The following is a 27,900-nucleotide window of genomic DNA, read 5'->3' on the forward strand; positions in this document are numbered from 1 at the left end:
TCCGCGATATGTTTTTGGAGTCACGTGAGCGTAACCTCCTTCCCTATGATCAGCGTTTGGCGACGATAGTCGTCATCCCTAAAGACGGTAAACCTCGCGACCTTTGTTCCTCATATAGACCCATCTCCCTGTTAAATGTTGAACCCAAGGTTCTGGCGAAACTTTTGGCGACCCGACTCCTATCGGTTCTTGGGGACTTAGTTCATCCGGATCAATCTGGTTTTATCCCGCATCGCAATACTGCTTTGAATCTACGTCGTCTTCACGGCGTGATAGCGAGGGCGGGGCTACTGACTGAACCGGCCATTTTGGCGTCCTTGGATGCCTCCATGGCCTTTGATACTGTGGAGTGGCCTTATTTATGGGCGACTCTTGAGAAATTCGGTTTCGGGTGCGAGTTTATTAGCTGGATTAAGTTATTGTATGCGGAACCTTTGGCGCAGGTTGTTGTGAATGGTAGGGTGTCTGCTCCTTTCCCCCTGGGCAGGGGCACCCGCCAGGGTTGCCCCTTGTCCCCGCTACTGTTTGCGCTCGCCCTTGAGCCGTTGGCGGCCTGGCTCCGCTGGGAACCGTCCCTTAAAGGGATCCGCTGGGCCCCGGACTTCGAGGACCGAGTCTCGCTCTATGCGGACGATATCCTCTTGTATCTTACCTCCCCTCGTAAGTCTTTATCTGTTTTATTTGACGTTCTTGTGTCCTTTGGTGCTAACTCGGGCCTCGTAATCAATTGGACCAAGTCCTGTGTGTATGTTTTGTCTGGTGTCTTGCCTCCATTACCGAGCAGGCTCCCTCTTCAGGTGGCCCGGGATGGTTTCAAATACTTGGGAGTTTTCGTTACTCTGGACTCGTCTCTTCGCTTTGATCGTAATCTCCTTCCTCCGTTGCTTCGACTGCGTTTGGACGTTGCTCGTTGGCGCAGGCTTCCCTTGTCTCCCCTTGGTCGGGCAGCCCTGTTTAAGATGATGTCGTTACCGAGGTTTCTTTACGCTCTCCAGAATTATTATGATCCTGTCCCTCAGTCCTATTTTCGGGAGATTGAGACCCTTCAGAGACAACTTGTCTGGGATGGACGCCCGCGTATTGCTCTTGCTAAGCTTTCCATTCCTTGGTATGACGGTGGCATTGCACTCCCCGATATTAAGAGGTATTATTGGGCCTCACACTTGTCCGCTATCAACCACATCATGTTCTCGCCGGGTAGTAATCCGGCGTTTGAGATGGATAGACTTCAGCTTGCTGGAGGTGACTTTCACAGAGTGCTTTACTCTCGCCCTGCTGGGCGCCATCTTGTGGGTCCTACGTCGATTGCTTTGGCGGTGTGGCGGGCCGCGACTCGGAGCCTGGGCTGGGAGGATCGCTTGACGTTAGCCACGCCGCTTTATGCTTCCGAACGTCTGGGCGGTCTTTGGTCTACCAAGGGTTTCGATCGCTGGGACATGATTGGAATTTCTAAAGTGGGAGATGTGTATTCCAAGGGCTCTGTGCGAACGTTTCAGGCCCTCCAGGCTGAATATGGCTTGAGTGGTCGGGAATTCTTTCGATACCTACAGGTTAGGCACGCCTTGACCGCCGTATTTGCTCCTGGTGAGATTCCGCCTGATTCTTCCCCCCTTGAAGACCGTGTCCTTGACGGACATCTTCCTGACAGCACTATCTCCCTGATTTATAAGAAACTGATTAATAATCGGACTGATCTGTTGGTCCGACTTCGGGAGGCGTGGGTTCGTGATGGTTTGGAGCTTGATGACGAGGATTGGCAGTCGGCCCTCTCTTCTCCTAAAGAGGTGGCTATCCCGGCTCGTCTCCGTTTGGTCCAATTGAAGATCCTTCATCGGGTGTATGTTACGGGACCTCGTTTGCTTGTGATGGGTTTTTCTTCCGATGGGTTGTGTAAGCGTGGATGTGGTTTGAGTGCGACTTTCCTACATATTCTTTGGGAATGCCCGATGGTGGTTGCTTACTGGACGGCTGTGCTTGAGGTTATGGCTGTGGTAACAGGGGTGTCCTTGTGTCCGGAACCTCGTCGTTGTCTTTTGAATGTTTGGGAGCCCACTGACTGCTCGGTGGCCCAGACTAGGTGGGCCACCCTGGGCTATATGGTTGCGAAGCGAGACATTGCTCAACTTTGGGGGGCCTCCAAGCCCCCTGAACTATCGAAATGGGAAGACAACATGGATTGGTCTATGTTCCGTGAGAAGACTGTCTACGTGGCTAGGGGCAGACCCAGGGCATGGACTAGGGTATGGGGTCAATGGAATGAATATCGTGGTGCCATCTGTACTCCTCCCCTTGTGGATGACATTGAGCTTTCCCGGTCTCCTTAGGCGAGCGTTCTTGGAACCTTGCATATAGGGGTTGTGCTGGTTTTCCGGCTCCCCCCCCCCCCCTTCTTTTTCTCCTTCGTGCCCCGTCCCCCCCCCCCCATCCGGGCTCTTTGGAGCTTATAGCTTTGATTCCATTTTTGTTGCTGTCCCCTCCCGTCCTTTGGGCTGACCTTCAGTAATACACTTTCGCCTTTTGTGTGTGTCTGTTCCTTTTTATAAAACAAAATCTGTTTTTGTTCTGTATATTATATGGAGTATTGCATTGGCGATTGATCGTTACCGCTACGGAAGTGTATATTGTGTATTTTCTCCTCTTTAGCGGCTGGCCCATGCGGTTGTAGGCCCATCCTTGTATTTTATTGCATACTCAAATAAAGGTTTATAAAAAAAAAAAAAAAAAAAAAAAAAAAAAGGGGGTGGTGATGGACAGAGTATCTGAGTTAATCAGAACACTCCTACCCAGTCAAGAGATCAGGGTTTGATCCATCACCGCTTTTTAGCTCACTGCACCATCCCAGTTCAGAACCTGGCTATATGCAAATTAGTCTGTCCCTGGCCCAGTGCATCATGGGAACAGGGCAGACCAAACTACCAAGCCAATTCTTCACTGGAAAGGAAACAAGCTTCCGGGGACCGGTTTCTGGCATTACAGCCGTCTTCGGCCCGGCTTGCTTGAATCCTGATGGTGCAGTGAGCAAGGGACTCATGTCTGAGCATACCCTTCCACACATATGGTGGCCAAAATAATTTCAAAAAGGGGGTGGTGATGGACAGAGTATCTGAGTTAATCAGAACACTCCTACCCAGTCAAGAGATCAGGGCTTGATCCATCACCGTTTTTTAGCTCACTGCACCATCCCAGTTCAGAACCTGGCTATATGCAATTTAGTCTGTCCCTGGCCCAGTGCATCATGGGAACAGGGCAGACCAAACTACCAAGCCAATTCTTCACTGGAAAGGAAACAAGCTTCCGGGGACCGGTTTCTGGCATTACAGCCGTCTTCGGCCCGGCTTGCTTGAATCGTTTTGGCCACCACAAGTGTGGAAGGGTATGCTCAGATGTGAGTCCCTTGCTCACTGCACCATCAGGATTCAAGCAAGCCGGGCCGAAGACGGCTGTGATGCCAGAAACCGGTCCCCGGAAGCTTGTTTCCTTCCTGGTAAAGAATTGGCGTGGTAGTTTGGTCTGCCCTGTTCCCATGATGCACTGGGCCAGGGACAGACTAATTTGCATGTAGCCAGGTTCTGAGCTGTGATGGTGCAGTGAGCTAAAAAACGGTGATGGATCAAGCCCTGATCTTTTGACTGGGTAGGAGTGTCTTGCTTAATTCAGATACTCTGTCCATCACCACCCCCATTTTTTTATCGTTTTGGCCACCACAAGTGTGGAAGGGTATGCTCAGATGTGAGTCCCTTGCTCACTGCACCATCAGGATTCAAGCAAGCCGGGCCGAAGACGGCTGTGATGCCAGAAACCGGTCCCCGGAAGCTTGTTTCCTTCCTGGTAAAGAATTGGCTTGGTAGTTTGGTCTGCCCTGTTCCCATGATGCACTGGGCCAGGGACAGACTAATTTGCATGTAGCCAGGTTCTGAGCTGGGATTGTGCAGTGAGCTAAAAAACGGTGATGGATCAAGCCCTGATCTTTTGACTGGGTAGGAGTGTCTTGCTTAATTCAGATACTCTGTCCGTCACCACCCCCATTTTTGAATCGTATGAACCTAGCAGGGCCGAGAGCAAGAATGCACAGCAACAGAGAGAACTGGGTACAGAAGGGACTACTGATAGAACCAGAGGAGCAGGAACCAAGGTCACAACTGCCACAAATACAGCCCCACAAATATCACAACACCAACCCATCCCTACAACTTGACGACCCCGGGAACCAAGGGGATGGAGAAAAAGTAAAACAGCCGCCAATCAGAGCATGAGCGCTCAAAAGGGACTCACAGGGAAGCTGAAAAATAGACAACTCCATAAAAATATGTGTCCGGAGACGAAAAAAAAAAAATACCAGAAAAGGGGATATCCATCACAGGGCGTACACCCACTACCAGCCCCAATCCCAGGTTAATTAGTTGCACCTAGAGGGCAGCGCCAACCGAAGGCAGTGGGTCACAGACATCAGCGAGCACCAACCAGGACAACAGGAACTCTCTGAGAGCAGCTTAAACACTTCAAAAAGCAGACGGTGATGTTCCCGGATCTATGTGAACTGGAGAAAAAACAAACCTGATAAAACCAGTTGTAAGAAAGCCTACTCTTCAACCTCGGTTCCTTTACACTTTAACCTTGAAAATCATTCACCAGTCTTATGACTCCAACCTGGAGAATGCCCTTCCTCGTGCTCTTGTTATCCTCTTTGTACATATGAAAGAGTAGCTCCATTCTCGCACAGGCCTACCTGAAGCACACTACTCTCTCAGGGTGATTAGATGTATGCTGTGGCGTGGCAGAAGGCTAGCTGCCTGTCCTCATCTTGAGTATCTGTGGCCAGTGGACAAAAAATAAAGTACACAACATACAGAGCACATTTGCATTGTTTTTTGGTGTCATATGACTTTATTGGTTTAAGAAATCAAAGGAAATACATTGGAGATTCTTCACATTTGCCTTCTAGACTTTGTTTATTTCTCTTTTCCCCTGGTTGTGTCATTGGATGTTCGGAATCCTTAAAATCTCCAAAATCTGTGTGATACTTCAGAGAGGACAAGTTGTCTTATTTCCTTTATACTGACGGAATATGTCCCTGCTAGGATTTGTTTGTATCTTAAGAAGTTTTGTACCATCTCTTCCTGTTACTCTTCTACTGCCTCTTCATATTATTGTTATTATCAATATTTATCATTATTGTTGCTGTATTTAATAATATTATTAATCATAATAATATTTCTTAATCCTCCTCTACTCCACCTCTGCAAGCCCCTCCTCCAGCTCTATTTACTATACATCTTGAGTAACATTAAAGACACGTGGTTCATTATCTGCTTTTCAGTATATCCAAGACAGGGTTTCTTGCTGGGAATTGGTGGTGATCCTCTTCTTTAAGGGTTCCTCACACTTCTGTAATGAGTCATGTCGTGTCATTTTATTGTATTCAGCAATCAAGCCTTTCACCAACAGAATTGTAAACATTGTGACGAATTTTGCAAACGTTGCATGATAAATGCATGAATGTGGTGGGGACATAAGGTATTGATTAAATTCATGTTGTACCTTTTATAAGACACAACAGCCATGACAATTTTAGACATTCAAAAAGTAAGAACCAATGGGGGAAATTTGGTGGATTCAAATAAAATGCTAAAAAGTAAACCAGCGTCAAATGTTGTTTTTTCAATAGTATTGGACAATTAACATGTTCATACACATCTGAGTTAAATACAATATCCTTGCATTTCCTTATATCCACATCAACTTCTAAAATATTTAGTTGAGCTCACATTATTTAATTATTCAGGCCTGTACTGGCAATTTGTTGCAAGTTCTTGCAACACCTGAGGATAGTAATACACATATGACTAGCATTACTGCTAGGAGCACATAAAAAGAGGCCACACTCTGGGCTCTGCATTCTTCCCCTAAATTCTTACAAAGCCAGACACCAGCTACTGTTCTGTTGTGTGTCGTTGTGTGTGTGTTTGGGACGTGCTGTAGTGTTGGATGTTTATTTTTTATTATTACTTAACAATGCATGTATTTGTAACTTTGTATGTATGTAGATCTGTTATGTTTACCATTTTATAATATGATTTGTATAGGTGTCTGCAATGTGCATAGCTATGATTCTTTTACTTACATTCTAGTTTATTTACTTTGCATTGTTGTAATATGTATATGTTTCTGCAGTGTCTAAAGTTATGTGGCCAGTTTGCACCTTATTATATTTTGTAACTTTTTTACACATCTAAAATGTGATGAATAGTGGGTTTATGCAATATGTGAAGATATACTACAATGTATCTTTTAGTAACTTTTATGTGTTAAAATGTGTATTGGTGGCTTAACTGTTTTCTATTAGATAGCCCTTACAGTACTTGTGAGTTGCCAAGTGAGTAGCAAAAGCGTGGCTGAAGTAGGTTTGAACCTTTTTAGGCTGTGGTGTAAATGCAGGTGTAACTTTTTTTAATTGCAACTGACTTACCTCTTTGTAGGTGTGTTTTATGGTTTGTATGGGTAGATATCAGTGGCGGCTGGTGGATTTTGAAAGTGGTGTGGCGGAAGTTTATACCGGTGCAAAATGAGGATGCGGGGGTAGGGGTTCTCCCCCGCAAAAAAAATGTGATTCAAATGGTGGATTTTACACCACATATTTACTGCAAATTGTTAAAAAGAGATATGTATTACCCAAATTTGTATTAGTTACTGCTTTTATATTGTGAATCAAAGATCAAAGTTAAGAAGGGTTGATAAATAATTTACCCTAAACCTCGTCTGAATCTGGTACAACAGTTGCCCCAGCCCCTTCAGCCCTGAACGGCAGAGACTGTCAAACTGCACCTCAAAGCACCAGATGGGTAAGCAGGAGGGCTAGACATTCTGACATTGGATAGGATGCCAGGGATCCTTGTACCTGCCCTCCCATAGCCCATGGAAGTCTGGGCTACAGATGTGTTAGAGTCCGGGAAGGAAGAGCTGCACTCTGAGGCCCGCCTTCAGAATGTGAGCAATTATTTTGCCACTGAACAGAGAGGTGCACTCAGCACCAGCCTGGCACCACTTTGCTGATGGTTGGCAGAGCTCGCAAAGTTTTCCAGAAGCAAATTTTTTAGAAAAGCGCCCTTTGCTTGGCAGCTTTAGGGCACTGCAAAGGACTCCTGCTAAGGCCACGAACTAAGCATGGGTTTGTTTTCACCCTGTGAGTTTTCTGGCCATCCTTTTCTAACCGAGAAGCAGTTGCACTTGGTTTGTGGCTTCTCTGGGCCGCTCGAGAAGGACTTGGTGAGCAGAATGATAAATAGTTATAGGTGAAAATAAAGCCAGCAGCTGTTCCTCCAGACTATATAGCAGCTAAGCATGCTGGGTCTCTTCAGAGACAGTCCCAAATACCTGTTTACACAGCATCACACATGTTAAACTGTGCAGTTCTGCAGCACCCTGGCTTGTGCCAAGGGGTGAGTGAGGTCTTGAAAGGGTGTCTTTGTACTCCTGTATGTGAGCATCTGCACTTATACAGCACACACCTAGCTCGGACGCGATGCAGTGCTGTGCACAAGTAAGAAATGCTTGAAGATTCTGAGCGCACAGGAGCAGTTTGAATGGGTGGCAGTAGCTTTAAGTTTAGCGACAAATGTTGCATGAAGAGGGGCTTTTTCACACCTTTCTTAAAGTGCAGAAACAGAGAGGAAGCCACCTGTGTCAGATAGTCTGGTGTGTGGCCTGTGAGAAGGGGTAAAGGCTAAAATGGCTTTAACTCAAGAGATTATTCTGGGAGAGGTGGGTGGAACTCTGCTTGAAGCACACGGCAGGCCAGCTTGTTAGGTTTTTTTGGTTATTCGGCAGTAGGTATGTGTTTATTTCACGTCCACATTTTGTTCAAGTCTTGCACTCAAATATCGATCACAATTACATCGTTTGCAGTAAAGCAATGCTTGCTTTCTTAATGCGTGCAAAAGCAAATTCCTTGAAGTTACTCATTATGCTTCTACAGCACGCTGAATGCTTCTGTTTAAGCATGAGGTGATCGGCTGGTCACAAGTTCGAATCCCAGCAAGAAGTACATGAATTTCCATCATTCCGATGAGGGTAAACCGGGTACCATTAAATTTGGCAATGAAGCATGCGTTTTATTTTAATACAGCCCGTTTAGGCATTCTTTCATTCCCTCTGTCGAAAAAAGCATATAATCCTTTTCGAACTTTACAGCTGAGCTTTGACAAACCCTGCCATTGTTAATTTGGATGGTGTGTCCCAGTAACATGCCAAAAATTCCACTGAAGGTGTTTTGTAAAGAACACACAACATGTGCACTAAATTAACAAAACGGAAAAAGACTTCTATGGCAAATGAAATCAAACGCACGCACTGCCAAGCTTCCCATGACGCCTACCTTCCTGAGAGCTTGTTCTATGATGCCAGTGCGAGTGAAGCCTGCCAGGTTCCATGGGTGTTGTCCCTTCAGCAGGGCTTCTACCTCCACTCTGTCTACAGGTTCAAAATACCATTCAGATCTGTCTTCGAAGTTGAAGCGCTGGAGATCAAATGAAGGCCTCCACAAGGTCCTGTAGTTAGCAGCGCAGGAAGCAGACCCCTCATCGAGTCTGCGAAGTGTCTCTTCAGAATACGGTAAACTGCGCACAATCGACTTTTGAGCTTCCCGCCTGCCTGCATTGTCTACCCCACCCCTTTACAACTCGTCACAGGGCAGGACCCACCCCCCTGTGATGAATTCTGAAAGGGTGGGGTGACCATCATCTCTGCTCCCTAATGTAGATTTTTCTAGTTGTTATGACGGAAAGTCTTAATTTTATTTATTAAGAACACTTATCTTGCTTTATTCCAACAGCAGCCAAGATAAGTGAGAAAACTACAGTTCGCAGGGGCCCATGCGAACAAACTAGCCAATGGGAACAGAGAAAAAACGATATCAACTGACCAATCATAACCAAGTACAATAATAAGAGACACCACTGACTGCGCAGCTTCCTCTTTTAGCTGACGAGCAGATCAGATAAAGTCAGGAAACAAAGGAACAATTGCAACAATAAGAGAGAACGCCAAAGTCCTGGAACAAACTTCTTGAAGCAGAGGAAACCATGAGGAACATCCAACTTGAGTCCTAGGCGATGGGTCCAGACGGACAGGAGGGAAGATCCGTTGAGGTGAAGATCAAAGGTGGTAGAGAGAGGTCTTCTTACGAAAAAGCAGGCGGCAGGGCCGGATTCGCTGAAGGGAGGGAGAACACAAGTTAGAAGTGTAGCGGTGGGATAATACTCGCCTCCGAGTCTTTAATTAAATTAAGACTTTCCGTTATAAAATCTACATTTTATGGCAAGACCGGAGGCTCCTATTATGCTTGTTTAAAGCATATCAACTACAACAGAAGCCACAGTATTAATAGGTTTGCAATAGAACATACGAAAAACATTGTCATTGGTCCAGTTTGCTGAGCTCAGAGTGTCCTCCAGACGGGAGCCTGCCCAAAAAGCCTTAGAGGCCATTGCTCCTCTGGTGGAATGAGCTCCGAAAACGGAGACATTGATGCCCGCAAGGGACGTAACCCAACGGGCAAGGGTAGGGGAGGAGACAGGAAGGTGGGGCTTTCGGAAGGAGATAAGGAGTGGGAATGAGAGGGCGCTCTGAGATCAGAAGTCCTTTGTTCCTACACTTTTAAACACTGGCCAACACACAACTTAGGATCTGAAGGGAAATAGGGGTAAAAAACAGAATCCAAATGTGTTTTAGTCCGTCTGTGGATCTGGAACACAACACCTGTGGTGGAAAATTGGAGAGAAGAAATATCTAACTCTCTATCATCAGAGACACGTTTAATGGAAACTAAACACAACAACATTGTAAGTTTAGCAGATAACATTTTGAGAGAAAGAGCAGAATTAACTGGCCAATCAGAAAACAGTTTGAGAACAAAAGAAAAATCCCATAAAGAGGAATACTTAGCCAACAGAGGTTTGGAACAACAAACTCCTTTAAAGTTGACCTCAAAATTCAGAGGGGCTGCAAGGGGATCAATATTCCTTTCCAGACACCAGCTTGCCCAAAGAGACCAGGCGGATTTGTAAGCTTTGGAAGTCCCGGTAGCCCAGGCTTGGCTGATGAAGAGAGCAGCCTCTTGTGAAATGAGGACGTCAGAAGGGACAGGCCGGAAACTTTCCAAGCCGACAGAGTCAGGGTGTTGTCCAGAATGAGGTTGTGTCGGGCACCTTGAGGACTCAAGAGTAAGTCGGTGCATGACGGAAGTAGGACTGGAAAATCCACTGCCATTTCCAGCAGAGAGGGGAACCAGATCTGAGATTGCCAGAAGGGGGCTACTAGGACCAAGGAGGTCGACTGTCGACGAACTTGGGAAAGGACTCTGCTGATCTTGAGAAAGGGAGGAAAGGCGTAATTGAGATGGCGAGACCAGTCTTGGAGGAAAGCATCCGTTGCTAAGGCTGAAGGATCAAGCCGCCAACTGAAGAAGCGGGGCAACTGAGAGTTGAGACGGGATGCAAAGAGGTCTATGGAAAAGGGACCCCATTTTTGAGAGAGAGAGAGGAAAACGGACGGAAGCAGCTTCCAATCGCTGGAGTCTCGGAGAAAACGCGAATGCCAATCTGCTACCGAATTGAGGTCTCCTGGAAGATACTCCGCCGTTAAAGAAAGTTGGTTTGACAGACAAAATTCCCAAAGACTTTTCGCCAGCTCTGCCAGAGATTTGGATTTGGTACTGCTGAGGTGGTTTATGTAGCGGACCGCAGAAACATTGTCCATTCGGAGAATAATGGAACAACGGATCCTGTTCTTTGAGAGACTTTGGATTGCAAAGGAACCTGCAAGCATCTCTAAACAATTGATGTGCAATTTGGACTCCTCTAGAGACCACGTACCTCCAGTCGAGATTGGACCACAACGGCCGCCCCAAGCCGACAGGCTGGCATCTGACTCTAACACAAGATCTGGGGCCGAAGCGAAGATAGTGTGTCCGTTCCATGCGTCTAAATGGTCTGTCCACCATTGAAGCTCGTCGCGAGACTCTGGATCCAGAGCGATAAGATTGACGTAAGCCAGACCTTGGCGCAGATGTTTGATTTTTAAACGTTGTAGGGCTCGATAATGCAGAGGGCCCGGAAAGATGGCCTGAATAGAAGAAGAGAGAAGACCGACAATTCTTGCTAAGGTTCGGAGGGATATGTGAGAACCGTGGCAATCTCTGTCTTGATTGTGGAGACTTTCGCCTGAGGGAGGCGGAGAGAGGCTGCGACAGAGTCTACCAGGAAACCCAAGAATTCCATGTTCTGGGACGGGATAAGAGATGATTTCTCGAGATTGATGAGAAAACCTAGATCCAAAAGAAGAGTCTGAGTAGTGTGAAGGTCGGACAAGAGGAGCTGTTTGTCTGTATTCATGATAAGAAAGTCGTCCAGGTATATGATGAGTCTGATGCCGAGCGACCGAAGAAAGGCTACAACTGGTTTGAGGAGTTTTGTAAAGCACCAAGGTGCTGAAGAAAGACTGAAAGGAAGAGAAGTGAATCTGTACGTCATGCCCGACCACTGGAATGCAGGAACTTCGAGTGGGAGGGGTGAATGGGAACAGTAAGGTAAGTATCTTGTAAATCCAGCCGGACCATCCAACCGTTAGGACGAAGGGTGTCCCGTAAGTGGAGAATTGTCTCCATTTTGAAGTGGCGATACACCACAAATTGATTGAACCATTTCAAGTTTATTACTGGACGTAGCTTTTTGTTTTTCTTTTGGACCAGAAAAATGGAGCTGAGAAAGCCTGAGGAGTTGAAGGGAGAAATCTGGAAGGCTTGTTTTTGAAGAAGAGACTGAATCTCGCTTGAGATCAGAAGGGCCATGTCTGAAGAGAAAACTAGAGGAGGGGGAAAAGAAGTCTGGAAAAGCGGCGAAAAAAGCTCTATAAGATAACCCTGAACCGTGTTGAGAACCCATGGATCTGTGGTGATAGTCCGCCATTTTTGCAAGAACAGTCTTAACCGACCCCCTACTGGAGGAGGGGAGAAGGGCTTACCTTGTTGGTTTGATTTGTTATTACGGTAGTTCTTCTGCCCTCTACCTCGGAAGCCTCTACCCCGCTGAGGGTAGAACTGGGGTTTGTAGTCCTGGGAATTGTTGTAGGAACCTCTGGAGCCTTGGATGTTGTAGGGAAGGCCGGAAGAGCGACCCCTGCCTCTACCGGCCCATCCCAAAACCAGAGGAGCGAAGACTTTCTTGATAGACTGTTGTGCCTTATCTAATGAAGCAAAAGTGGAAACAAATCTACTGAGGTCACGGATAAGGTTCTTTCCGAACAGGAGTCCATTAGTCTTGGAGCCTGGGTCCAAAGGGGCAAGATTGGCTAATTTGGGATCCAGTTTAATGAGAAGGCCTTTGCGCCGTTCGTGCGTGATAGCAGCATTAGCATTTCCCAATAAGCAGAAGGCAGGGTGAGCCCACATGGACACATCCTCCGCTGAGAGGTCAGAACCATCTAGGCGGGCCGATTCGGCCATATCAAAAATGCGCGCTAGTTGTCCCACCACATCCAATAGTTTGTCCTGGCAAGTAGACCAGGCTTTGTCTACCCCCCTACGAGGATCTTTTCCAAATTTTGAAAAGAAAGTGAGCAGTGGCTGGTCGATGGCGGGAACAAGAGTATTTTTTTCTGAAAGGGAAGGCTTGGGGCATTCAGATTTAAGTCTGGACCTAACAACGGTCTCTAAAGGAAGGCAAAGTCTGGCCGAAATACATTCTCCCACATGGGAAGTGGGCAACCGTTCAGTAGAATTTGGGTGGCGAATGGACGAAGGATCAGACATAGGGAGTCCTTCTGAATCAAAAACAGGTTCGAAAGTGAAGGAATCAGACTTGGCCTTTTTGTGAGGGGGGTCAGAAAAATCAAAAACATTAAATAAGTCATCTGCGTCAGGTATATCATCATCGTCATCAGTGTCCAAGATGGTGGAAATAACCAATTTCTTTTTTGGTGACTCTGCATGCTTCACTTTCTGTTTGCGTTTACCCTCGTAACCAACAAACCCCTCCTTTACAGGAAGCCTGGGAGGCACTTTGTCCTCAATCAGATGCGAGGGAACCTCGCTAGTCAACCCAGACACAGTTTTTTAAGCACTTATTCAAGCAGAGGAAACCACCTTTCTTTTTCTGCTTTCCCCCGCAGACTGGGCCAGAGCCTTGGACACTAGGCTTATCATTGTATTTTCCATACTCTTAGACATGCGTCTCATAGAGACCTCAACAGCAGTTTCCACAGAAGAATTTATAAATTGATTGAGATCCTTTTTGAAGGCTTCACCTTCTTCAATATCTTGCACTAGCTCAGGAGAACTATCCACTTCCATAGTAAAATTTCCCTTGGAAGGAGTAGGCAGCGAGGGTTGACAAGGGCCTGAAGGAGTGACAGAAAGGCCAAAACCACACCCAGGGGCATGCCTCAGAGAAGGAAATGCTCTGGAAGACAGACGGAGCTCAGGGACTGAGAAGGACAGCAGCAAACGGTATGCGGGAGCATGTAAGGGGAAAATATCAGCCCTGTAACTGAAAACGGTCGAAAAACAAATCAGCACCGGCAAAGTAGAAACGCTCGCGTCACCAACAACTGTAAAAGGTGAGCGCAGAGCGGGAAACAGAGCAGAGCGAGCCGCGCGCTGACAGCAGAAACCACCAAAGCGGCGAACTCGGGGGCGGGGGGGGCACAAAACAGAGAGCGAGTAGCGAGAGGCAGGAAGCGCCTGAAGGGTGCGCGGGGCAAAGAGAAATTCAATACATCAAATGGAATATAATACAAACTACAAATGCAGATAGCAATAAAAAATAGTATGGGGCAAAAGATAAGAGCACTTATCTGACTGCGAGCAGCAAGAAAAGAGGAAGCTGCGCAGTCAGTGGTGACTCCTATTACTGTACTTGGTTATGAATGGTCAGTTGATATCGTTTTTTCTCTGTTCCCATTGGCCAGTTTGTTCGAATGGGCCCCTGGGATCTGTAGTTTTCTCACTTATCTTGGCTGCTGTTGGAATAAAGCAAGATAAGAAAAGCATAATAGGAGCTTCCGGTCTTGCCATAAAATTGATGTGAAGCCCCAGTGCTACAGGACTTCAACCTGAAGCGCCCCGGGCAAACTTTACCCACATGTCATCAGGAGGTGAAGACTAGAGCTCGAGTCTATGTCTTTGCCGTGCAGATGACCACACAGGTCTCAGGGCGGTGAGCTCCTAAGCCCGGCAAATACTGTAGACTTGGCCCGCCCAGAGGCAGAAGGTTTAGGAATTTATCAAACTCTCTGGCAGTGTGTCATCACATCAACAGCCTCATCCCCAACAAACATGCATGTACATTTTTTACTATCAGATTTGAAGAGTTTCTTTTAACTTTAGCAATGCCGACTAAGGGGGGGATGAAAGTAAAGGGGGCGGAGTCCCGACGCCCTTTCGCAGAAACCGCCGCTGGTAGATATTCCCCATTTTCCAAACCCACTGAAATTCCCACCTTTATACCTTATACACAGGACTACGCACTCTCCATGGAGAACCCTAAACATAAGAACTTAATAAATAGGACCTGCATAAGTGTTTCAGTGCTCAATTTGAGCTGGTGAGGGCCACCAGCACTCATTTCTGTGGACTGGCACTTATTTTTCCTCATCTGATGTTTCCCGAGGGCAGCAGAGGAAAAAAAACACACACAGAAAATAAGGAGAAAGAGAAAAACGCAGGAACGGCTTGTGCAGGTAACAGCGGTGGGGAGCGGGGACGCAACAGATGATGATGAGGGAAAATAAATAAATAATTAATTTTCCCTCTGTGTTGTCTGTTGAGTCCCTCCCTACCCCACCCCACTGCCACACTGCTCTTACCAGCACGGGCTGCTCCTGGAAAAATGGAAAACCCTTCACTAAGCGAGAATGCATGAACCTCCAAGAGTGAGCTAAAGAGAAGGGAGTGTCTGGCAGTGGATTAAAGAGGGCTGAAGTGGATTCAGCCCTGGAAGTTGGAGCTCTAACATTTATTGGCGCCAGCCATGGGCTTCTGAGCAGCACTTAGGGCACCAGCACTCATTATTTTACAAAGTAAGCACTGGTTCATGTAAGCCATTATTAGATACATGAAGCATTACTACAGGAGTAATAATACACATACTGGTGAATTGGGCCTATAATGTCTCATTTTAATTCAATTGCTCTTATACTGATTTTCATACATATGCTGGATTACATCAATACTGTCCTTTTTGTCAAAACTAGGGCTCGCTTTCGTCTTGGGGTTCAAAATCCTATTACAAAACAGATATGCTGAGTTTGTCAGTGCGGCTGAATCAGTCTTCTAGGCAGGGGCAACAATCAGATGCAGAATCTCGTTCATTTTCATTCAGAAATGTTATCTATTTTCCCACTGTTTACGTTTCTGGTAAGGTTTTACACATTGCAAGCTGCTTTAAATGATAGGATCTGCCCACCTGTGTTTCCATTATTCAAAAACACATTGGCATTTGCAAGGTCTGTTTGTGATCTTTCTCCTCCCCTTTGGAGACGTCCATGGCAAAAACTGGACGGCGCCTTATTCGAGTCCAGACTGAAAGCCTCACGTTCAAAATGGCCCAGTAATTTGGAGAAGGCTGATACAGCTTATAGAGAATGGATTAATAAATCACTTGACTATCTGATCCCTAAGAAAATGTCTAGGCCCAAACGCGACCAGACTCATCCTTGGTACTCTGAGGCACTTGCAACTGAAAGGAAGCACTGCAAAATCCTGGAGCACAACTGGAGACGCTCATATGACCCTCTAGCTAAAATCAATTACAGATCTGCCACCAAAGCCTATCACAGACAAATAAAAAAGGCTAAAGCCACTTATTATACGACTCTGATTAATTCAAGCACTAATCGCTCGAAAACGATCTTCTCCCTACTAAAGGATCTATCTTAGACTCCTGAGGCAACCGAAAGCACTATAGTCTCCAACGCACAGTGCGAAGAACTGGCCTGCTTTTTTGTCACTAAAGTAAAAGGGATTTACAACTCTCTCAATTCCAACGTGCCTACCACTTCCTCTGGCGAAGTCACCGGACCCTTCGACCGTTCCTATTCCCTCCAAACTCTCCCACTGCTCTCTTTGACGGATCTGGAACTACTGGCCTCTAAGGTGAAGTCCGGGTCACCAGATGACCCTGTTAAACCTGAGATATTTAGAATTTACCAGGACCCCATTCTGCTTGAGGGGAGGGAGTTGATCAATACCTCACTTCAAACAGCTACAGTCCCTAGCTCTTGGAAACATGCTAAAGTGATCCCCTTGCTAAAAAAATCCACCCTGGATCCCTTACGGCCAGATAGCTTCAGACCAATTTCCTTGTTGCCATACCTGGCCAAGGTGATGGAATGCCATGTGAATTCAACCTTGACTAGTTACTTGGAGACTAATAAGATTCTGGGTGAATCTCAAAATGGCTTTCGAGCCAATCACAGCACGGAGTCTGCCCTCTTGGCAGCCACCGAACAGCTGAGGGTGGCACAAGATCTGGGTAACACCTCAGCCCTTATTCTGCTGGACTTGAGTGCGGCCTTCGACACGGTCTCCCATAAGATTTTACTTAAGCGTCTTGGGGAGATCGGGGTCGGGGGCAGTGCCTTGGATTGGTTTGCGTCATTTTTATCAGATCGCTCCTTCCAGGTTCATGCCCCTCCGTACACGTCCAGCAGGTTCCCCCTCAGTTGTGGTGTCCCGCAGGGGTCTGCTCTCAGTCCCACGTTGTTCAAAGTGTATGTCCGCCCCCTGGCTGTTCTAGCCAAGGAACGTGAAATTAAATTAACATCTTATGCGGACAACACTCAGCTTATTTTCACCTTTTCTAATGAGGCTGAGTCGGACCGAGTTAAGTTCCGTGAAGATCTTCTGGCCGTTTCCAGCTGGCTATCTGAGAATTGCCTCCAACTTAATGCTGCAAAAACTGAGATACTTCTGATCGGTCGTGATCCACAGAAGTGGGATGAGCACTGATGGCCTCCATCATTGGGCTTGTCTCCGACAACGAAACAGGATGTCAAGAATTTGGGGTTTTGCTGGACAGCTCCTTGGCTCTTGACTCCCATGCAAAAAAAGTGGCAGGCACCTGCTATGGTCGCCTTCGGTCACTCAAGCCCATTTTAGGATTTTTTGAGCCCCCCACTCGCCAGACAATAGTCCAAGCTATGGTCCTTTCCCATCTGGACTATCGTAACGCCCTTTTGTTGGGCTCTAATCTGACGGTCATCAAGAGACTTCAGAGGGCTCAGAACGCTGCAGCCCGTACTCTACTGGCCTTGCCGAAATTCTGTTCTATCTCACAAGCGCTATTTCGACTACACTGGCTACCTGTAAAACAAAGAATTCAATTCAAGGCTCTTTGTTTAACACATAAAATTCTCTATGGCCATGGCCCCCAAATATTGCAGGGACTTTGTACCTTCTACACCCTTACGGGGGCTCTCCGCTCTGCAGATCTGTACCTTGCCCGCACCACTAGGGTGCGTAGGAGCAGAGCGGGGGGGCGCTCTCTCAAGCACAAGGCTCCGATACTGTGGAATTCTATCCCCCTACAGGCTAGGTCCAATGTGAATCATCAGCTTTTCCGAAAACAAATTAAAACTTGGCTATTTTCCTCCATCCAGGCCCAGAACTGCTGACCACCTCTCCTTTCCTTTTCTTTGTGCTCGCTAGGCTCCGCTGTGGGTTCGTCTGCAAGCGCTGGGACGCCCGTTGCTGGGGCAGCCATGCGCTATACAAACCAACGTAACATAACATCTGTGGAAATACTTTTTCAGATTGCGTTACCTTACGAATGTAAACACGACTACACAAGTGTTAAAACTTGAGCTTATGGGGAAAGAATGTCCCTGAAATATTAATGACTCTTATGGTGGAGTGAGAGGAACGCTTGAGAGGTTACATTTTACAGCTTTCCCCTCAGCAACCACCGTGGTCCTTTATATTTCCTCACAGTTTTCAGAAAGTCCACCCTTGTCTCTCCTTCTGATTTTCAACACCACGATTGTCGCTTCGGCAGCCTCCTTTTCTTACTGTTCCCTCAAACACAACTCGTCTGTAATACAACAGTGACCTACAGAGGGTAAATGATCTATCTCTGGTCAGAATTGTTAATAACAGTACAATAATTGCCATCGCCGTTATGGGTTTTAGGTCATAAGCTGCTTTTGTCCTGCCTGGGATGAGCCACGGTATAATACTCACCTATCTTACCCATCCTTCTCCAGTCTAATTTAACCTTTTGTGGACTCACCGGGATCCTGATGGTCACCCACCGATGTATCTTGAATTCACTTTGACTCTTGATTTCATCTGCTATTGCTGTGATTAATTCAGCGCATTACTGTAGGGTAAACATTTTCATTTCTATCATATTTTCAGACTAGAAATATCATAATTCCCCTACCACTGGACAATACTTTAACATCAGTCTTTGAAAATCTTCTCCCGACTCGCATTGAGGGGCAGTATGGAGGTGCTGATGTCAGAACACTCAGGTCTTTTCACCCCATGTGTCACGGGAGCCAGTGCATACTCTGTTCGTGTGCCTGCTGCATTGCTATGGAAGGAGGACTGGGCTGTGCACTGCTGTGATTTAAGCCTGCCCCCAACACAGAGATCCTGCCTATGAACAAGTGACCCACCCACACAAGGCTCTACACAACCAAGGACCCGTCTACATTAACCACTGCCTGGATGTCACCAACCACAAGAAGTCTACGCTGCCTCTCCCTTTCTCTTGCCTATACTCCCCGCATCTACCAAAGCCGAAATGGAGGACGCTCCTTTCCCCACATCGCAGCAAAGACCTAGAACAGCCCCCCCACGCACCTCTGGACCATCACCTCACTTCGGGAATTCTGAATGCACCTCAATACCTGGCTGTTGGAATAAGCCTACGGGCCTGCAAATGCCTGGATACCCTGTTGGGTGATTAGCCACGCATTATGAATCCTGATTGATTGACCAGCATGTTGTTTCATCATATCTGCTATTCTTTACCTCATCCCGGACACCTTATTACTGAGGACAAATAAATATAGTGCTGCAGCTATCAGCACAGATAGGTCGGGAGCCAAACTTTTTGGTTGCTGTAAAATGTGGCATGTACCAGTGGTGAAGACAACTGCTATATTGATGACAACGGGAGCATGTTTATGGAACGTTCATAGGAGTTAAGTGTATTTGAATTCAAATATCCATGTTTTAGATTCCGTCCAAAAAAACACATTAACAGGCTAGTAAAAAATGCAGTCCCTTTCAGTCTGTGTTCTATTTCTGTTCCTGATTGTTTTCTCATAAACTACATTTGTCTTATGGAAGTCTTCCAAGAATCCAAACATTGTTAAGACTTTGCCAGTCACTAGAATTTTATCCTAAGGTCCTCTTTTGTAAGATTTTTCTGTTAGGTTATTATTATTTATTAATGTATGTAATGCACACAACATACAGAAAGAAAATAGAAATACCAAATTGAGTGACAAAGTTCTACACACTAAACAGAATCTAGACATTAGAGTAGTTTGAACAGGAGGTGACTGACAGTTGTGGGTTCAGTCACAAAAATGGGGTTGCATATTCCCCTGCTCTATTTCCTAAATTTGGTAGATAGTCAGGACCAATGCTGGGGATATGCTGATGATCTTTTTAAAATGGACCACACCACAATATCCCTTCAGCTGGGTGGGTTGGTGGCATATCATAAAGTAAATAGGTCACAAAATAATAACATGTTTATAAATATAAATAACTCAGTCACCATGAGTCCTCCTTTATCTTAGAAAGCACATTTGGACAAGGTAACACTTAAAACCAGAAGTAGCACTGGGAGTATAAAACATATTCATGGTGTCTTTGGAGGTAGTACTTATGCATCACCATTGAGTCTTCACCAGTAAAACAGGTCTTTCTTCCTTTACTGCCTCACTTTCTTCTTACGAGTGGTTCATTTTGCCTAAACAAATTTAATCCAGACTGCTAAGGATACTGGGGCAGATTCACCAAGGCATTTATGAGCGTGAGAAGTAGTAGTAGATGAGTACTATTTTGCGCATTGCGACCGCCTTTCCGAACCTTCATGGACCCTGGGGAACCAATCCATGGGGCGTATCTTATTAAAAAGGGGAGGGGAACATGCTGCTTGCCTCTCCGAGCCTATTGTGGCCTCAGAGACCTCATCCGCTGTACCTGTCATAAACATAGGTGCTCCAGTGCCAACCAGGGGCACACACCAAGCACCACACTAGGGGCTGTGGGGGAACACCATAGCCCCGGTGTCCCAGGCTGGCTCCCCTTATAGTGCTTGACCGGGTATTGCTCCCTTCCGGAGGGATCAGATATTTTCTGATTGCTCCCACTGGGCGGGAGCAATGTGTGTCTGTTTCCCTGCCCGCACTCCTGTGGGCAGGGAAACAGAACAAAAGTCTGCTCCCAGCCTGCGGGAGCATGTATAAATCTCCCTCCAGCTGTCAACAGACTTACATTTTTGCTCTAGTTTAGTAGGAGAATTAAAAATGCTCCCGTCAGACGGGAGCAAACATGTTTTCCTGTCCGCAGTAGTGCGGGCAGGGAAACTACTGTTTTCCCAGTGCGGGCACTGTAATTGAGCCAGCCCCGGGGGTTGGGGTTCCAGGACTCTTTAAAGGCTCAGAGAGGGGCTCTGTGGCCCCTCTCCCTTTTAATTAGATTCACGGCCTTGGGGAATGGGGCCTCCATGGCCTTTTCAAGTTTTTTTGACAGCTCCCGTGAAACATAACCCATTTGTTTTATAAAACACGCTCAGCAGCTGTCATCTTATGGAGTAGGAAAGCCCTGCCACTGTGCTTGTACAGTCTAGTTTCTGAACCAAAGACAGCGCGATCGTCTTCATGTGGTAATCACCGCTAATCAACACAGCGTTCAGTTTGTCTTCAATAGCATATAATTCAGATAATGAGTATTTGGCCACAAGTTTCAAGTGAACCAATTTGTTGAACTTGGCCTGTAACAACGATGCATGCACACATTTATTCATATCTGGCGCATTCTTAAGGGTTTCAGGTGAGCCAATTGATTGAAGCTGCCTTTTATAACAGTGTCAGACACACCTTATTTCATATCTGTTTTTAGTTATATAAACATGCACAAGGATAATCCTCGTACATGTGAAATAAGAAACTGTGGTGCAGCAACTCACCAGTTGTGCATAGTGCACAGCAACACAATGGAGAAAATTCCTGTTCGTCTTCCATTTATGTAATTTATGTTGATGCCAGGAACCCCACCATTGAATTGGGAACAATGGCAGGAAGCATTCAAAGCTTATCTTGATGCCATTGATGGGGACGCATTTATATAAAAAAAGAAAAAAAGTACTTACAGTTTGAAATTTGGGTCCTGAAGGCAGAAGTTCATTGGAACCTCTTCAGATAGAGGCTGTCAAAGTTCATACTGGTGGAGAGGATGACATCAGTGAAGTAGTGGATCAATATGCTTCACTTTTAGAAACTTTGGACAAAATATTCAATCCCAAAAAGAATATCATATTACAACACAAATTCCTACAGAGGTTTAAATTTACAGGCAAATCAATGAAGCCATCATGCCACAAAAAATGGAGGCATGTTTCTCAAATATATGGTGAAGTAAAATAAAAACAGCATGTTTGTAGGACTCATTCACCGCAGAATTGCCAGAGTTGTAAATAACAGGTTTTACTATTTCCCAAATTAATGGTCGGTGAGTTATCGATCTTTGAAAGAATAAACAGCTAAGTCACCCTTGCCAATATTCCAAGACACGGATGCCAGCTGCAAACGCATACTTAGCTCATCTGAGCTATCTTGCTAGCAAAATATCTGGTAAAGAAGCACACGTGAACACGGCTTTCTCAAGTAATTTCTAAATTACACGTGGCTGAGATGTTATCCAAGGTTTGTAAGTATGGTATGCAAAAACTCTAAGACCCCTATTACGAGTGGCCCGTAGTGATATACCCTGGGGAGGATATCACACTGGGCCATTTTAAAAAGCCCGGTGTTTCTTGGATGTCAGGGCAGATGTTACATCCGGCCCTCCTCCTGCTGCACAACATGGGAGCAGTACACTCTGACCCCAGCTTTCCCCACCACGTTCCCAGAAAATGGGCTCCAAACAAGTATTAAATGGGTGTGTATTTTGGTTCATTTATTTCGCTCTAAAGGAGTCAGAAACATGCGGGGTTGGACTTGGTGTTTTCCAGACCGTTGTTATTACCCATCTACCTAAATCCAAAGAACTCTTAATCTGAGTATACGAATTAGTCACAAATTGACGAGCCCTCTTGAAGCAATTTTGCTTTTACTTTACAAATAGAAAACAAACCAAAAAAGGTAACTGTATAAGTTTTCTCTCATTAAATTCTTTTGTACAAAATTGCATCCACATTTTAGAAGGGCTAGATTGCGATATATTGTTTTTTAAGTATGGTAAGCCGGCTTAATCAAAAGGTGACAAATATTTTTTGTGGCAAAAGTCTTTCTTTTTATGCTCATTTGATGCTTTAAGTAAGGACATTAAAATTTGGAACACTTGCAATATCCTCCTTCCTCAGCAATGATCCGCGCTGTGTAGGATTACCAGAGAACGCCATACAATCAGAGGCATGATGTTCAATGCTTGGTCTTTCCCTTTAAAGCCAGTACAATCTAACTCAGTTGATGTGACCCAAGCCTATAATTCCTAAAAAGCTTTAAAACCTATTTCTGATTGTCATTATGAATGCATTACGTCATTAGAAGAAAGCCCAGGCTGGGCTAATTTGCTAACACTCTATATTATGTACAATTCTACAGCGCCTGCCCTATTTATCCTGAATCTCCATGTCTTACTACTTAGTGCAATCATAGCTCCAAAATTGCATTCATAATATTGATTTGCCAAGCATTAGACAATTTGCTGTTTTTGCGCGCTGTGCAAATTTGCTGAAATGCGCTCTCCTTATTCGTTCTAGAATGCTCGCCCAGTCACTTCAAGTGCCGCTCAGGAAGATGCGTCTTAGCCTCCAGGAGATGTGACGGGCAGGCAGACTGTGAAGACGACAGCGATGAGGACAACTGTGGTATGTACGCCAAAAACCTTACTTTCTTTGTTCCAGGATTAAGATTCGTCAGTAGTGATTCGTGATCTCTGGAAGAATTGGAGCGTAATACTTGAAGGAAATTCTGATGAACTAGCAAAGTGAGCGAACGTGACTTCCTCTAGGGAGATTTAGAGAGATCCTCCCACCAAGAAATATTGGATATAAATGGCATTCGAAAAGTATATTTTAAATCATATATTTTACATAGATTTTCTAAAAAGCAATTGTTCTGCCAAGTCAATGAAGCCTATTGCTCGCCAGGGTTTGGTGCCATGTGCTTTTTAACGTGTACAATGGGTGTCCCCTGTATGTAACTGTGTATCACTTTTTGGCAAAATTGCACACTTTATAAAACCACAAATCAATCAATCATTTCCCAGTTAGTACTCTAGAGTTAAAGTATTTTGTCACAGGTGCCTGTTATGTTTGGAATTACCTGCAGTATGCCAGCACCAGGATTTTTTCATGGTTGCCTTGTATGCTAAGTATTGCTTGTATTATGCCAGGCCTGTATTTTGCTATAAATGCCTTATATGCCAAGAATTACCTAAAATATGCCAGTGTCAACATTTTTTAATTGGTGCTCAGCATGGCACATACTACCTATATGTAGTATGTGTTTTGTCACAGGTGTCTCATATGTCGACATTTAACTCCAGTATACTTTGCCAGCACTGGACAATCTATCTGATGGCTCATGCATGGGCCTTCATGTCATTGCTTACCACAGGCTGCTAGACCCTTACTCTCATCAATGGTCGGTAGTTTTATTACACTCATTTTGAGTATTAACCTAGTAGTCGCTTCTAGAATAAGTAAACAAGCATTGGCAAAGGCAATAGGTCTGGTTTATGAATGCACAGTCAAGCCACACCTAAAAACTACAAATCTGTCTTGGTTAATGACTGCATCCCCTTTCTCTTCTGTGCTGCTGCCGGAGAAAAACACCAAAAAAACCATAAAGGATCTAGTTGTCTAAGACACTTCATTAGCATTACAATGTCATGTGTGTGCCCCTGGAAATTCAACCTCTGGCTGCTAGTTAAATAAACAAAATAATCACAGCAATGTGGAGTGCAAGCACCTTTTTGTGGATGCTCACAGCTTTTGCCCAACCAAAACATGTTTTCCTGGCCACAACATGTAGGAGGGGCCAAATACCCTCTCTAGTGATGCTAACATGATTGTCTGGCAAGCCAGACCATACAAAAGGCGCAAAGAGAACAGGGTCCAAATGCACATAAGAGTGAGCCACGACCAAGGGTATTGTACATACATGGTTTTTGTGGACAGTCACATAATATTGTACCTTTTCCTAGACTGATCTGTTTGCCCCAATATATATTGTAGTGTGTGGAGATACAGGCAACTAGCTCCGGCAATTCCAGAGTTCTGCTCAATAAATCAATGGACTCACTCCACAGCTGACAGGCTACATCAGAGTAGACCATGCAGTGAACAGAAAAATGTAGAAATGAAACCAGCATTAGAATCTACATCTTGCTAACGCCTTCTATTGGGTGGAGGCAATCACACAGAATTCCTTCAGGCAGTCTGTCCACGCCTCGTAATCAGGGGCAGTCTCTGATAGGCCAGGAGCACGTACAGGCAGAAAAGAAGTATAAAACCCCACTCACAGCCTTTAACTTCATAAGCCGCTGCTGCCTTTATGCAGAGTTACAATAATCAATACAGGGTTCTGGCCTAAAATCAGCAAGGCTAGGCCAACTCAATAATCCTACCACAAAAGAGCCAATGCTGATACCACTAGTACAACCAAATCTACCAATCACTCGTGCCACTCATAGTGATTGAAAATAATTTTTCAAAATATTTTAAATAGATGTCTTTTTATTTTATATTTTAAATCAACTCTTGGAATCTCTTTATTTTTAGATACACAATAGAACACATTTCAAAAGAACATAACAATAATATTTGCATTATACACATAATTACATCCATATACATGTATCCAAAACAATCAAAATTCAATAAAACACAGATTCAATATAACAAAAAAGCCCACTTTCCCACAATAAATCAAAAACAGGTTATGATAGAAAAAATCCCAGCAAATGATGGCAAAATAGGATAAGCTACAGATTTATGTACTAAAATCCTTTTGATTATTTATTCTTTTAAATAAACCTGACACCTTCTTTATTAATAATACTTAAATTTGCCAAACACAAACAGGTCTACACTTTCAAACCCTACAGATAAATAAAGGGGTTCTCCTCAGGACCAGGGGAATGTGCTTTCAATCATACTCAGCCACCTCCGCTATCTTCAGAGTAAAAAGTACCTTAAATGTTTCCTTGTGCGCCCGACACACACAAATGTTGACCAGACAGTGTCCTTCAACCTTGAAGTTCTATCGAAAGTAACACAAGATAAACCTTACTTAATGATAACCTTTAAAAAGGTCAGACAGAAAATCGCAACAGAATATTGAAGGCCACGTGCACTCACTTGTAATTTCAAAAGGTGGCTTACAGCCAGAATGTAAATTGCCACACGTCCAAACGGAAGTCGTTTTCGAATTAGCAATAAAACAGCAAAGATATTCACTTTTACAAAGTTTGTCTAAAGCAAGTTCACCGGTAAAGATTTATAAAAATATTTACATGCGTACCTTTTGAAACAAGCTTATGGACTAAGGTGACATTTTGCAGCCAACCATCCGACACCGCAATATCTGCAAACACATCAGAGAACAATACATTTAAAGTTTATATCTCCATAGTTTACTCCGCAATCCTTATGACCTGGTTTGGCAGTTCGGGCTGAACTGTTTCCATAAGGAACAGGGTCAAGACTGATTTGCATTTGGCTGGGTCTAAACTGGGGTGGCATGGTGAGCAAAAGAACAATGGATTTAACCCAGATCTCTTGCTGGGGTGAATGTATGATTTATTCAGCATTCCGGACATCATTTGTTGGAGTAGCCTGTTAACTAGTGGCATAGTTAATCACTTATGAAATGTATGTGTCCTCAAAATCCAAGGTAGTGAAAAGAGTCAAAAATGACGCCCTCTTTAAAAGTATTGCTGAGCAGCTCCCACTCATGGTGGAGAGCTTCATTATGATTAGACCTATGACATGGTCATGTGAATGTTCCTTTTGAGCATGTACCTATTTTTGCTGGAGCCCGTTAATAATACCTCTTGGGCACTGTCCGCAATATTGGTTTGTTAAAGGCCCCCTGTAGACTATGCAAGCTACTCTTATCATTTACCATTATGCCAGAACATGTGTCATAATTGACATCATTTTGACCCTTCTTAAAAATATTCTTGGGAAGAACTCACCAAGTCTGACAAGATTCCATCTGAGAATACTTATGGTCCGATGCACATGCAGAAGGAGGTATGCAATGGACAGCAAATCTCCATCTTTTAATCACATTCGCAAAGTTCCTTTATTGCAAACCCACCCCCTTGAAGGAAGTGGAGTATCAGTGCCAAAAGATAACAATCCTTGGCAAAGCAAATATGCCTCTTAGCTACTGGGCACCAACACACTATATGTAATTTTTGGTCCATAAGCAGCCACCTTCCATGTGTGTGCTTGCGCAGCGACCATTTGCAATGTAGCTTCAGATAAACATAATAAACTTCATTAAAAAAATGGCCATCGTACATGGGTACGCATGTGCAGTGGCCATCTTTTAATGAAGTTTATTATTGTTTTTGAAACTCTATGACTAGATGGCCACTATATGTGCAAAGGCAGCTATTTTGGAACAGTTGACTTTTCCACTGCTTGTGAAATAAGTTAACAAGCACTGGTGAAGTCAAACTATTTTTTATTTAGTTTTTATTTATTGAAGTTTTGTATAGCGCTGGCTGGACCCGGGGGTATCAGAGCGCTTCACATCAAAGACACATATGCAATAAAAGAACAAGGAGCACAGGCGGATATAAAGACAGTACATCAACATCTTGAGTGGCTTACGGGACGGAGAACAAGAGCGAATCATCCGGCTCTGGATTCAAAGAGAAGGCGGCCTTTCGCAGTCCGGTGTGGCGTTCTCACTACGAACCAGAGCGCTCTAGGAAGAGGGCTTTGAGTAGCATCTTGAATTGCGGGAAGGAGGCGGTCATTCTGATGTGGGGGGATGGAGTTCCAGATCCTTGGGGCATTGCCCGCAAAGGATTTATTCGCGGTTTTGTGTTTCTGAGATTTCAGAGGGATGAGTAGGAGTGTGTTGGAGCTTCTGAGGTTCCTGGATTGACCTGCCCTTTTGAGTTTTGAGGCCAGGTATTCTGGTTTGCCTGTATGCAGGGCTTTATGTGTGAGGCAAGCCGTGCGGAAGTTGGCTCGTTGGTCTATCGGGAGCCACTTCAGTTCCTTGAGTGCCGGGGAGATGTGCTCATATTTTTTGTGTTCCTGTGACCATTCTTGCTGCTGCGCTGAGGGTGGAGGTGAGAGGTCCCAAGTGCGATTTGGCTGTTCCAGTCAGCACTGCGATGCCATAGTCAATTATGGAGAGCACTAATGCCTGGGTGGCCTGTTTCAGGTCTTTAGGGGGGAGGAAAGGCTTGATTTTGTAGAGAAGTTTCAAGTTCAGGAACGCACTTTTGGCGGTTTTTGAGATGTGTTTCTTCATGTCGAGTTTGGGGTCGAGCGTGAACCCTAGGGATTTTGCGGCATCCGTTGGTGCAAGAGAGACATTGAGGGCATTAACGGCTTTGAGCCATTCCACTATTTGGGGGGTTTCATCTCTATTTGAAATGAGGAGTACTTCCGTTTTCTCTTCATTAAGTTTGAA

At 45.0% G+C, this 27,900-nt stretch overlaps 1 protein-coding gene across 3 annotated transcripts in view; it reads left to right on the plus strand.

Annotated features, from left to right (window-relative positions):
- Window positions 1-27,900, plus strand: part of CORIN (corin, serine peptidase) — a 1,859,037-nt gene that overhangs the window by 1,492,915 nt on the left and 338,222 nt on the right. For all 3 annotated transcript variants that reach the window (XM_078678226.1, XM_078678228.1, XM_078678227.1), the window contains exon 13: window positions 22,995-23,102. In XM_078678226.1, the coding sequence (XP_078534352.1) occupies window positions 22,995-23,102 (108 nt within the window). The remainder of the gene's footprint in view (window positions 1-22,994; window positions 23,103-27,900) is intronic.

This window comes from Lissotriton helveticus, chromosome 2_2, assembly GCF_964261635.1.
Source record: "Lissotriton helveticus chromosome 2_2, aLisHel1.1, whole genome shotgun sequence".
Lineage (NCBI taxonomy): Eukaryota > Metazoa > Chordata > Amphibia > Caudata > Salamandridae > Lissotriton > Lissotriton helveticus.